The sequence below is a fragment of the Gnatocerus cornutus genome, chromosome 1, assembly GCF_029298725.1.
Source record: "Gnatocerus cornutus isolate USDA-ARS CGAHR chromosome 1, icGnaCorn1.1, whole genome shotgun sequence".
In the NCBI taxonomy this organism is placed as follows: Eukaryota; Metazoa; Arthropoda; class Insecta; order Coleoptera; family Tenebrionidae; genus Gnatocerus; species Gnatocerus cornutus.
In genome coordinates this window covers 37,282,890-37,296,673 of record NC_142233.1, presented here as the reverse complement: position 1 = coordinate 37,296,673, position 13,784 = coordinate 37,282,890, and the positions used below count along the sequence as shown (strand labels likewise).

Here is a 13,784-nt window from a genome sequence, read left to right as displayed (position 1 = left end):
AGTAAATATTTACTATCAATAACAAAGAAATGTAAAAATACCCGCATCTCTAGTACAGTAAAACAGGTCAAACAGACAGATTACGATAAACAAGACATGTGGCAACAGAAACCTGGAAAGTAATACTATGTATTAGACTGTACTTGAAAAAAATCGGTAGGTAATAGTTTCAATAATCAATTGATTAACAAACTTAAGATTTGTTTAGCTACTTCTTACACAGAATAAAAAGATTAAAACGCAATCAAAATGTTAAAAGGTAGAAATAACTTCAAGTTTATTGTCGTATCATCACAATAAACTTTAACACACAAAACAAAAATGCATTAAAAATACAGCATGTACATCATTATAAAAAATAAAAGTATTCTATGGAATGATAAAGACGTCTTTTATTCTTATTTATCCCTATTGGTATCTTCGTTTACATTGGTTCTTCTGTAAAATAGATGTGATTCAAGGCCTCCAAGGTACTGATTCTTTGTTTGGGATCAAAAGTTAACATTTTCTGAAAAACCAAATTTGTATGAAACGACCAAAACTAAAAGTTGAACTTACTGTAAGCAAATCATGAGAATGATCATCCAAATTCTGTATGATTTCTTTGAGATTAATTCTTTCAGTATTGTCAAAAGAATCCCAACTAATAGCAACACTGTTGTCAGGCCATTCATGTTTAGAGGGTTTTCCTAAAATTCTACCAACCACATGATACAATAAAAAACGATTAACATGTATAGTTACCTTAATATTTTACTTAGTTGATCGCTCTCAGAAGTTCCACAAAAAAGTGGCTTCAAACTGAAGAGTTCTGCTATTATGCAACCAATCGACCAAACGTCAACTGGAGTTGCATATGGCACTCCTAATAATACTTCAGGTGCTCTGTACCACAGAGTTACAACAACTGAGGTTAGCCTCATTTCAAAATCATACGTTTTTGCTAACCCAAAGTCAGCAATCTTAATATGGCCATCGTTTGTAACTAACAAATTCTGCGGTTTCAGATCTCTGTGGACTATACGATTACTGTGTAAAAAATCTACTCCTCTAAGAATTTCCTGAGACATGTTTCGAATCTGCAGCGTTGAAAAACCCCCTCGTTTTGAAAACTTCTCTATATACAGAGCCAAATCTTGGTCGACGTGTTCAAAAACTAAGTACATTAACAATCCACGTTCTGTTTGTACGCCATGGCAGACATCTAAGAGTTGTACAATATTGGGGTGATCATGGGAATTGAGCTGTTTTAAGACTCCAATTTCACGGAGAGTATTCATCGGAACTCCATCTTCTGTTAAAGGGACACAGATTTTCTTCAATGCGACGATTTTGCCTGTTGTTTTGTGTTTGCCTTTGTATACAACACCATGTGCACCTAATAAATCTACGTTAATTCAAGTTTAAGGGTTTAATAATACAAACCTTGGCCTATGCTGCCCATCTGATAATACTGTGTCTTCGCTGGAGGCATTTTTGTGACCTCATCACTGAAATTAAAAGAACATAATGAGAAAAGTATCAGAGTAGTCTACTGTCATTTCAACTGTTCAATGTCAAACTAACCTACTTCAACATTGGCAATAATGATTTAAATATACATTCAACAGTATTCTTATTTCACGAAGATTTTACAGCTTTTAAAAGCCTGGAAAGTTTACAATTATAGTGTATAAACATTTAAAATTTAAATGGCTAGCTCCCACACGATTTCCGTTTATGTAAAGGGGCATTGAACGGGAGAAACAATTAACGAAACAACGTGTTGTTATTCTGTAAAGATTACGACTGTCTGGTCTTATAAATTAAAGATCCAATGGAATCCCGTGATAATTTAACTAAATCTACAATTCCACACACTGTTAACCACATCAATGGATTTACTACACTATTCTAAATGTTTATAATAAATTAAATAACATACAAAATAATTGTCTTAACTGGAACACACTGAACCACAACTGTTGCTTTCGTTATTTCTGTTTACTTGAGGGTGACGGACGCGGTTAAGGTCGGCGCACAAGAGGTAACGCGCAAGAAGCAGGTGTGCACGTGTTTGTTGTGCTACCACACTAAAGATTATAAAGGATTCGAGATTTTTAGTGAGAACAGAAATTTATATTTTCTTCTCTTCTTACATTGTTTGCGTATATCTTTCTATACTAATATTAACAAAATTAACCTAACGGAAAACCGTTAGGCTGCTTATCATGGACAACAATTTTCAAGATAAGTATGATAAACTTTTGAAGAAATGTTTAAACTTGTGTTTTAAACAAGTTTAAACAACTAAACAGGAGATATGAAGAATTGGCATTTTTATTTTGACAAAGCAATTTTTTTGTTGAAAGACATGTTTGTGTTATTTTATAGAAAAACTAAAAGTAAAATTGCCCACTTTGGAAAAACCCAACTTGAATAAATTTTGTAAATACAGGGTGTATCAAAAATAGTGCACTAAGTGTGTATCATGTAGTACAGCAAAGAACCCTTAATCGCAACAAAATGTTTAAAAAATTCTACTTAAAATATTTTTTGAGTTATGAGTGTTTAAAAATGTCACATAAGTAGTCAATTGAATACATTTCCTTACTATTTTAATTACATTAAATAGCGCATATTATTGCTAAAAGCAAGATCCTACAAAGTGTTTATAAATGTTTCTAGCATCAAGGGTGGCTATGAAATGTCAAAGAAATTTGCCGCTCATTACAAATGTGAGTTTCGATTTGTCAACTGACATTTGCAGTTAACCTTAAACATGAAGCAAAGTAAGTTTTGAGAAATAAACTATTCCAGTTGTGGTTTAAAACCTGAAAATTAAAAACTTGGGCACAAAACCATAACCAAAACGTCATTGAAGTAAGTAACATTATAAATAATTTTCAAGATAGTTATATTCACTATGTAAACAAAGCGGCAAAATAGTATACGACAGGAATTCCATAGCCACGTTTGATGCTAGAAACATTTATAAACACCTTGTATAATAAAAAGTATGTTTTTTAAAAAATAACAAACTTAACGTTTTTCAAATTACGTGAAAATTTATAACGGCAACATCGTGTTTGTATCGCCCTTATTATTAGTTTCCACTTTTTCTCTTATTGTCACAAAAAGAAATGCCAAATTTCCGTTAAATACGCATTATTGATCTAAAATGAAGACTGTTAAAAAAATTTCAACAATTTTCTGAGATTCATGGTGGTGTCCAGAAAGTCTTCTTTCTCACTGTAATCATGTGTTTTATTTTTCAAGAAAATACGTCCAGAAAAGTTTCAAAAAAACTCTTTTACATTAAGCCATACTAATTTCTGTTAGTCCGTGCTCACGTTTTGAAGCGAGAAAAACGCCTAGATTTTTGCAACAAAATTCTGCGAAACGGCGGACCAGGGAATTATTTCGTCCCCATTTTCTAAATCTACACTTTGTCTTTTGCAAAAATGAAGGTTTCCCCGACGGGTTGTCGCTATCAAACCAGTGCTACGTCATAGATATCGTAATCTATTAATTATTAGGTAGGTACTTTTCTAAGACAACTGTATCATTGAAGAGACAAAACTCACTCAACCTCTGTTTAATTTTGCTGATCTTTGTTTAAATTCTTTCCCTATTGGCAATTTTAACATCCTACAAGTGACATAATTGACAGAAATTCCAAAGTTACAGGACTAGTTCAAACGCAGTACAATGTGAGCGGGACAAAAGTAATTACATTCCAATGGTAACTAGATGAAAATTATTTTGAAACACGGTGTATATTGAGTACGGCAATTTATTATTGTCAATATCTCTCGATAGTGTTTTGAAACAAAAGATGCGCACCTCAAAACAAGGTTCTTGATTCATTCTCGAGGTTTTCTGAAAGTACGTAGTATATTATAATTATATTAACAACAAATAAATAGAAAGTTTATAGAGTACTTAAAACAATTAACATTAACATAACTCGTTTTTCAAAACCAAACTACATACAGCTTGCGCGTTTAAGCATGGCGAGAGCGTTGGATGCGCAGTGAAAGCGCGCCCAAATTCCGTTTGAATATTATCAGTGGCGTAGTTTCATTATAGATTAACAGGCAATAATATCCTAATAACCTCAGTATTGTTCTGAGAGCGACCTAAAAGTAAATCTTTTCTGGCCGTAAACGGTTTTGGCTAATTTATGGTGGCGCCATCTATCCATAGTTTTGCATATTACATCAAGATACCGACATTACCCCCAATTTTATAATTATTTGGGTAAAATCAAATCGACAAACTGCTGCAAAGTGCAACAAAGACGTGTTGAATTATTGAAAATGAACATGTCTAGCCGTGCTGCTGCAACAACATCAAAAAGCAAATCAAACCTAATTCATTCAAATTGTGAAGGTACACATGCCGAAACTGCAAATGAAAATAAAGAAAATATGAACTTTTCTGAAGGATTCATAAATATTTCCAATCATCTTTCTCGGCCAAAAAAGAAACACTTTTTGGTCTTGGTACACAAATAACTATTTCGAGTTCTGATTGGTCAAGTTCGAAAAGAGAAATTTTTCACTGAGACCCCACACTTCGTCGGAAAAGAATTTTATTCCAAATAAAAACAAAAACCAATAATTTGTTCTAGGGCACTCCCTTTTTCAAAGAAACTCAAATTAAAAATCATCCTAGGTTGAATTACTTTTTTTGAAAAATTATGAAAATTTATGTATTAATATTTGAATTGTTCTTATGTTTTAAACTTTTGATAGCTTAGCCGCTTAAAATTCTATAATTTACATCAAAATGTTTGTTGTGAAAAACATTTATATCATACAACTTTGAAACCAAAGCGGCTGGGTAAGAAATTGCAATGACGTGGTTGTTAAAATGTCATAACTAGTTTTATAATAATTTTGGTAATTTTAGTGCTACGGCTATGATATTTGGGGAAGTCACAACTTTTGAGCCAAATTGCAAAATTGTATAGCAAAAGACGCAATTTTTGGAATTTTTAATTTTCAAGTGGAACCAAAATGTTCTGAGATCCACCACTAACATTCGTAATTTTAGTAATTTTTGTGTTACACTTAAAAAAATTGGAGAATAATTTTCTATTTTTCCCACGTATATTAATTTTAGCAAATTGGAAAATTGTTGAGAAAAAAGCACACATTCTAGAAATTTTAACTACACCATGTCCGTACCCAGCAAACTTAACGCAAAATTGTTTTTTTAATTTAAAAAATGTATTTAAAAAAATTATTGACGATTTACACCTTAGAATTTACACCAACATACCATTACTTTAGTTTAATAGAACATTCTTAGGGCAATTCGAAAATGCAAATTAAACTTTTGCAATTCAATAAGAACTAATCAGTTTCATTAACTGATTTAACACAAATGTGACAACAAATCGTTAAGTAAGAAATCAGAAATGGCTGTATGCCACAAAGAATACTGACTGTTATAAGTATTCGAGGAAGTTAAACACTCTGTCGAAGTCAACTGTGAAACTCGAGTTAAAAATCACAGCGATTCTCACTTTTGTTTTTTGCAACTATTTTACAAGTGTTAATTTCAGTTTGAAAAAAATGTACAGTACGTCCCTGGATTGAGTTCACAAGAGGGAAAAAAAAGTTTATTTTCCATTTTACAAAAAAAATGACAAACAAATAACATTTTTTGCTTATTTCAAAATACATAAATCTGCAATTGAAATTTCAAAATTATTAGTTTGTACTACATATTAAAATTAATTTTTTTCATTATTTTTATTTATTAAATTTTGTAATCGTATTTAAATAATAGCAGGCTGTGGATTTACAATATAAAATAGCGCGTTAATGATTAAAGGAAAATTTACCCAATAATGTGTAAGTATTAAAAAATTGGATAAGAAATGCAATTGCATCCTTAACAACAATTGAGAAAATTAAATTAATTAATTAATTAAGTTTAATTAATTTAATTGAGAAACTTAAAGAATTACAAGTTAGAATTCAACTATGTGCTGAATCAGGTAATGGGTCAATCATGGAAATTGGTTTGAGTTAAGAAACACATTTCATTCCTTTAACATTTTTTGCAAAATTAAAAATAAAAAAGTTCTTCGTTATTTTTTGTTTTTTTTTTTCGATTTTAAGAACACAGCTTGATAATATTAAAGTTTTAATCAAAGATTTATTTATTTTAAATTAAGCAAAAAATATTATTCCTTTGTCATTTTGTTGTAAAATGAAAAATAACGTTTTTTTTCCTCTTGTGAACTCAATCCGGGGACATACTGTATATAAAAAAAATATATTTTTTAAAATTTGTCGTTAATTTCGCGACGCATTGTAGTTATAATGTTTTGTCAACTACACTTATTGATTTTTTTTACGCAATTGTTTTGGTTTTAGAGTTGTATGACATAAATGCTTTTCTCAGCGTCGGTTATACATATAGGTACAATTTTAACCAAATCATCAAAAATAGAAAAAAATAAAAACAATGCAATTATTCAAACATAAATTTTCAAAATTTAAGTAATTTAACCTAGGAAGATTTAAAATTTGACTTCTTTTGAAAGAGGGTGTGTTCTAGAACACATTGTTGGTTTTTGTTTTCATGAGCAATTTTCTTCGAATAAAATTCTCTTCCGGCGAATTGTGACCCCTTTCTGTAAGCAATCTGATTCTCCAGGTAATAATTGGTGTTTCCTTACAAAACATCCTGTATAATAAAACATTATTTGATAATTGTATCCATTGAACATATCAAAAAATCTACAGGAATGAAAATCGAGAAAACAAATCAGGGATTGTGAAAAGTAAAAAATCCAAACTCTTCATAGTTTCAAAAAGATTTGCATCTAAACGCCTATGATTTTTCCTACAAATTAAAAAATGCCGCTTTACAAAATGGTGCCAAAAATTTTGACAACGCGGTCATGTTTGATTCATATTGCAAAAAGTTTTCTTATGAAAAACTAACTACAACACGTATTCTTGCTTTCCATTATTTGCATTTCAGGACAGTTTTCATCTTATAACCTCAAAATTGGCAGCTGTCAAAGTAGTAATTAAGGGCACGCTGTGGAATCTCAAGGGTAACTGAGGATGAGTTTTTATTTGATCTCTCGATACATGATGTGCATATTTTAAAAATAATAATAAACATTAACAACGACAATAACGACGTTGAGTTAACCAACTTTTTAAGCGTCATGGTGAACGAGTAATAGATCAAAAATAAGTGGAAAACATTTTTTTAACATTTTTCCCTGTTGACTATAACGTAGGTCAATAAATACAATGTCACGACTTTTCGGACCCTTGTATGACTTGTATAACCAGTAATGATTTTTTTATTAATACTGCAGAAATTCTATGAAATTTTTGTATTTTTTAAAATGTTAAAATTTAAAGGTTTGTAGATTAATTGGGTACAGTAGATTTTCGATAATTTGAACTTCAAGGGACTTGGTAAAAAGTTCAAATTATCGAAAGTTTACAATGTAGTGTGATTCAAATAATCAAGAGAAAGATAAGAAAAAATTCAAATAATTGAGGGTTTAAAGACAAACAGACAATAGTAAGAATAAACAAACCAATCAGAGAAGAGAGTGTAAAATCCACTAACTCCACTTTGAAGAAATATCGTATAATTTATGTTTTGTAAGCTGTGAATTCTTCTGGATAAACATTTATCTTACGACGAAACTTCCAAGAACTAAAAAATCTGACTTTAAAGCTGCAATGGAATTTTTAAGAATAACTTGTTCAGAAGTTTTCTGTTGTTCATGTCCGCCCACGCGAGTGACTTCAAATTAACGAGAGTTCGGGACGGAAATAATTAAATTATAGAGTGTTGGCGGGAAAAAAGTTCCAGATTTAACTTTAATTTAACTAGGGGACGAAAATCCATTGAAATTTTTCAATTGATGGAGAGAAATCGAGGAGACCGGGAAAAAACTTCAAATTATCGAGAAATTCAAATTACCGAGGTTCAAATTATCGAGAGTCTACTGTACTACTAATTCGAAATCAGTTTTACATTAGTATGTATGAAGTTTTTTTATTTTTATTATTATCAGTATCAATTTTGAAATTATTTTTTTTTTAACACCATCTACTTTATTTTGTTTAAAGGGTTTTAAAATTTGCAGTTCTGAAAAGAAAAATATGTATTTAATTCGATTCAAATAAGACAATAGATCTTGTGCAATAATATAATTTCACGCTTCTAAACATTTTTTCTGTCGTACGGTGCACCGTTGAATAAAAATTGTTCCTATGCACTATTTCGACACGTTACTGTTAATTTAATTCATGTTCATTCAACATTCTTCGTGTGCGCTAAGCTTAACATCTAGCGGCAAAACAAGACATATGTTCTGTAGTCGCCATTTTCTATAGTAGAACATTTAGTTTATCGCCATATTTGGTCGATTCAGCATAACTTATTTAAGGTGTTCGACTGTTTGAGTAAGTGGCCATCACCCGGTGGTGTACAGGCATTCTTCTTTATCTTTAGTTCTACTGCATTGTAGATATGCGATGGCTATTAGCTGTTACGAACTTTTGCTGCAAAGCAAACGATTTTGCATATTAAATCCATTACATCCATGAAATGATTCTAACCAAAAAACATGTTTTGCAACTGTTTTGATACAAACTTGAGAAGAATTTTTTTTTCTGAGGTCTTAAATTCCATTAAAGCTCACTCTTTTAGACATTGGCTATACTGTGAGTTTTCATTTTTCTAATTTTGGGATTGTCAAGATCCTAATATTTCTTGAAGAAATGGAAAATTTGTCTGCTTCGCTCCAGTTACAGGGACATTCTGTTCAAACATTTAACTTTCCACTTTTGCTTATGGATGGCGCGCAACGCTTTAAAAGTGACAAAATAATTTGCTTGATTTGATAGATGCGCAAAAAATTAACGGAAGCTGCCTTTTATAGTTCTAAAATCCAACTTTTATGTACCTAATGAATACTCAAATTAAAGTAATTTCTTCCGTAATAAAAAAAATTAATCCAGATATTTTACGTACCTTTGTACGCTGTTTAGTGGGTCTTACATTTTAGTTTCTATTAAAGCAAATTTTTTTTATAAATATGTACAGTGCAAAATGGATTTTTTGCAATTTTCCTATCGTATTTTGTACCAACGTAGAATGTCATTTGGTTTGCGTATCCTCTTATTTCAAATCAAAGAATTTAATGGTTAGACTGTAATAATTACAAAACTTACTAGCCATGTTACAATACAAATCTATATTTGGTCTTATTTCGCATTGTTTCTTTTCAAATACGCATCATGCATGTAATTTATTAATGGATGAAAGTTGTGGAGAAAACAGTGACTGTATTTAAAAGAAGAAACTAAAAAAGATAATGAACTGTAACTGTAACAAATGGAAACATGTTTGTGGTGTTTTTTTGTGTATTCAGTGTGGTATGCAGTTACATTAAAATAATATATTCCTTGCATTCTTCATGTTATTGTGTTTTAATAACATAATAGGCATACACACAGGCTTTGTCCGTTTTTATTGTGAGTTATGGGTATTATTGTTATATGTAATAACATGACACTTATTCGTAGAAGATAAATAAAGTGGTTAAGGAGAATGAAATAATAAAAAAAATCACGGTACCTTCCTTACTTTTAACTATTATTATTTAAATAAATCAATTGGTAAAACAGGAATCTATCGCCATAAGAAGAAGTAACGACGAAAACGAAGCTCTGCGCTGAATGTTTCAATTTTCCCCTAGTTTTCTCCATACACTTGAAAGTCTGATTTGCACCCAAATATTTTTGTATTTTACAAAATGTTTAATTCTTTGATTTTAAAATCATACAAAATGCAAACTATGCACAGTATATTTTTTGGATAATCTAGGAGAAATTCACATTTCTGAATCCATTTGCAGCTACTATATACATATTGTTTGAGAAATTCAGTTATCACCAAACAGGCGCAGGACTCCATTTGATACCACTGCTAGACCGGGTCCGTTAAGTTAGCCCCTCCCCAGGTCTAGAATTTCTATAAAATCTTACATAGGACAATGCGCTAATTGTGCTCTATTATGCGCCACAATTTTAATTTTTTGCGCTGCCTCCCCTAGAAAGTTAAAAATTAATTGATTTTTATGTCAATCAATTGCGTCAATTATGCGCTATTTTGCGCCAATTATTGTTTTTTTTCCCTTCACTTAAAAACCTTCAAATGCAGACTCCTATCGTTACTCGCAGCCAATAGTTACTTGTTCAACCTTCGATGAACAATATTATAATTTTTTCAATAATTTAAATTTTTGTTAACTTAAAGTCAATGTTTTAATCAATTTGTAATAACGTTTTTGAAATAAGCTTGTCTTTAACAAAAAGGTTTCATTTTTTTAATAAGATCAAATTGTTACATAATAGGATACAAATCAATTGTAAAAATATATTTTTAATAGTTAATACAAAATTATAACATCTACAACAAATCTAAAATGACAACCGATATATTTTTAAAACATTTATATTGAAAAAAAATTAAATTAAGGGTTGATTTTACAAACCTTCGCAATTAGCTAAAAATTACATATTTAAGGCGTCGCGAAGCCAAAACTATCGGCGATAAAACAAATTTTTGCATCAACTTCTAGAGCTTTGTCAACTATGAGCGTATGCAAATTTTCAAAATTGTATCTTTAAAATTAAAGACGATTTTGGGAGTGGACACAAGTAAGCCGGACCCTGTATAATTGGCATAATTGACTGACAAAAAAAAATAATTTATTTAACTGGAAAGAAAGGCTTGCGATTAACTATAGTCTGTTTTTGAGAGTTTTAATGTGAAGCGCAAAAAAACTTTTATTGGCGCAAAATAGCGCATAATTGGCCCAATTGATTAATGTAAAAAAGAATTTTTGTTAACTGGTGGGGAGGGGGGGGTTCTGTGAGTAGCCATAAGAGTATGTTTTTGAAGGTTTACAGTGGAGGGCAAAAAACATTAATTGGCGCAAAATAGCGCATAATTGGCGCAATTGATTGACATAAAAATAAATTAATTTTGTTAACGGGCGGGGGGGGGTTCGGGGGCTAACGCAGGTAACAGAAAAATGATTGCAACTTTCTAGGGGAGGTAGCGCAAAAAATTAAAATTGTGGCGCATAATAGCGCATAATTAGCGCATTGGCTTATGTAATATTTGATAGAAATTCTAGAACTGGGGGGGGCTAACTTAACGGACCCTGCTAGACCCGAGACTAGACCAATCAGTTAAGTTGCGCATCTGCGCTTTGAAGAAATTTATTAGTCGCAACAAGATTAAGTTTAATTTATAGTTTATTTTTTTTATTAATCGGTGATTGCAAGCGATTATCTGTTTACTGTACCTACTGGCTGAAGAAATAAGTAAAATTTAAGATTATTTTTTCTACTTTATGTTTTGCATTTCAACACAGCCCTGGATGATGGATGATTATGTTTATGGGGGTGCAGAGTTTTAAAATTAATTCCGAAGAATAAAGTAAAATTGAAAGGGCTGCTGGAATTTGAATCGTTCTTAACTTTCTATTTTTATAATGGTAAAAAACGAGGGTTTTTAGTTGCCCTAGAGTGAAATTGAAGATTCTGCGAACTCAGTAGAACCCTGATTATCCGAGCTGTTCGGGGAAGAAGGTACACCGGATAATCGAAAACTCGGATAATACGAAGTGATATACAGGGTCCGGCAACACTTGTCTCTACCCCCAAAATCGTCTTTAATATTAAAGTTACAATTTTGAAAATTTGCATACGCTTATAGTTAATAAAGCTCTAGAAGCTGACGCAAAAACTTGTTTTTTATCACGGTTTGGTTGGCGTCGCGACGCCTAAGAAGTATAATTTTTAGCGATTTTTGAGTTTTTATGCGGAAATATTCGCGAATTCAATTTTTATTCAACATAACTGTGATACCAAACATCTGAGTTTTTATTTTAAATCTAATGCAAATTGCGTTTAAAATTTGCGAAAAAAACGCTGTTTTATCAAGTTAGTTTTCAAAATTATGACAGCGCAGCGGCAAACTACGTTTACACCAAAATTTCAAAAGTCACTTCATTCCCTCTTATAAAGGTTAATTTTGATTAAACGGGCATGTTGCACTTTATGGACACTAGAAATCGTTAATTAACATCGACAAAGCGACAATTAAGCGACAAGTAAGACTTTTGTTACAATTTAAAGCGAATTATCAAAATTACAATTTTTTCCCCAAACACCAAATTTGTCAAAAAATGCATTTTTTGTCAAATTTGGTGTTTGGGGAAAAATTGTAATTTTGATAATTTGTCAACAACACCAAGAATTGATCCAATAAATTTTCTTTGAATTTATAGCGAGTCAAAGGATAGATGTCATTTGTGACACAAGATGTTGACAGATGGGTGCAAACGTAGTTCCCAATTGTGACGTAATGAAGTTGGAAACTAACTTGATAAAACAGCATTTTTTCCTCAAAATTTGAATACAATTTGCATTAAATCTAAAATGACAACTAAGATATTTTTAACACATTTATATTGGAAAAAAATTAAATTAGGGGTTGATTTCACAAACTTTCACAATTAGCTAAAAATTACGTTTTTAACTATCAGTGATAGAAAACAAATTTTTGCGTCAGCTTCTAGACCTTCGTCAACTATGCGCGAATGCAAATTTTCAAAATTTTATCTTTAAAATTAACCAGGGGTGGACACAAATGTTGTCGGACCCTGTATATATACCAACTAGTAATTTGGATACAAATATTTCGAACTGCTAATGTCAAAACTCTAAGTTATTGATACCTAGTCTATGCAAGAGCGTCGACTTATTACAAGCTATGTTAGTATTTCTCAATTAAGTTATTAAAATTCACAAACTAGTATTTTAGATCTTGTGGTATAGCGAATTAAAGCTCATTTGTATTTTTGTATAAACACTTATTATCGGTTGTACTGTAATAGTTAATTATCCAGTAAGTAATTAGCATAAGAACTGGAAGACTAACAGAATATAAGAGAATAGAAAATTTACAGTTGACCTGTTGGAATTCTATGCTTATTAATTTATTAAACGTAAGAACTACTGCAGTTATAAATCACTCTACATAATTGACGCATATAATATACAGGTGTCCGGAAAGTCGCGCACCACCGTGATTTTGTATAATCGGACAATGCCATAGATCATCGGAAAAATGTTAAAAAAAATCCATGTCTTCAATTTTTCCAGATATGATAGATTGAAAAGTAAAAGTTTAATGCCAGAATTAACGTTCAATAAATTTGTTATCCAAAGAACAAAAGCAACAGCATGGTGAAAAAAAAATCGGAAAAATCACGTGAAAAATGGCTGAAAACCAAATTTTTGAATTAACAATGTCGATCAGTGAGGCAATAAGCCGACCTGACTAATGCCAACAATACAACAGCAACGTTACCAGGACTTTGTTGCCATTTTCCTAATTTTATTTTAGTTCTGCTGTGAGAACAGGAAGTGTGGAATTTCTTTGGTACTCTGGGGGACCACCCAATTATCTCCTTGCAAGGTGGTACGCCACTTTCCAGACACCTGTATGAATGTAATATACAGGTTGTTTAAAAATTAAACACGGACTTTTTGACTATTTAAAAAAAATCCACCTTATTAAACAACACACCTTAGATTCTTGCTAAGCAATTAAGATTACATTCTTTAATCCAATGACAAACTGGAAATTTTGACTAAATATTTAATTAATTTCATCTACAAAACAAAAAGACTTTTACAAACAGCATTTTTTGTCAATTGATTTTA

General features: G+C 31.1%; 1 protein-coding gene across 2 annotated transcripts; it reads right to left on the bottom strand.

Moving 5' to 3' along the window:
- Positions 1 to 247: 247 nt before the first annotated feature.
- Cdk4 (Cyclin-dependent kinase 4) lies at positions 248 to 2,047 on the bottom strand. 2 transcript variants are annotated; one of them, XM_088035326.1, is made up of 5 exons: positions 1,925 to 2,047; positions 1,426 to 1,490; positions 745 to 1,378; positions 559 to 697; positions 248 to 508 (listed from the first exon to the last, which is right to left on the bottom strand). In XM_088035326.1, the coding sequence occupies exons 2-5, from the start codon at positions 1,472 to 1,474 to the stop codon at positions 425 to 427; spliced, it is 906 nt and encodes a 301-aa protein (XP_087891452.1). In that variant the 5' UTR covers positions 1,475 to 1,490; positions 1,925 to 2,047; the 3' UTR covers positions 248 to 424. The 2 variants fall into 2 exon arrangements, with proteins under 2 accessions (XP_087891452.1, XP_087891462.1); XM_088035336.1 differs by lacking the exon at positions 1,925 to 2,047 and adding an exon at positions 1,567 to 1,801.
- Positions 2,048 to 13,784: the final 11,737 nt, after the last annotated feature.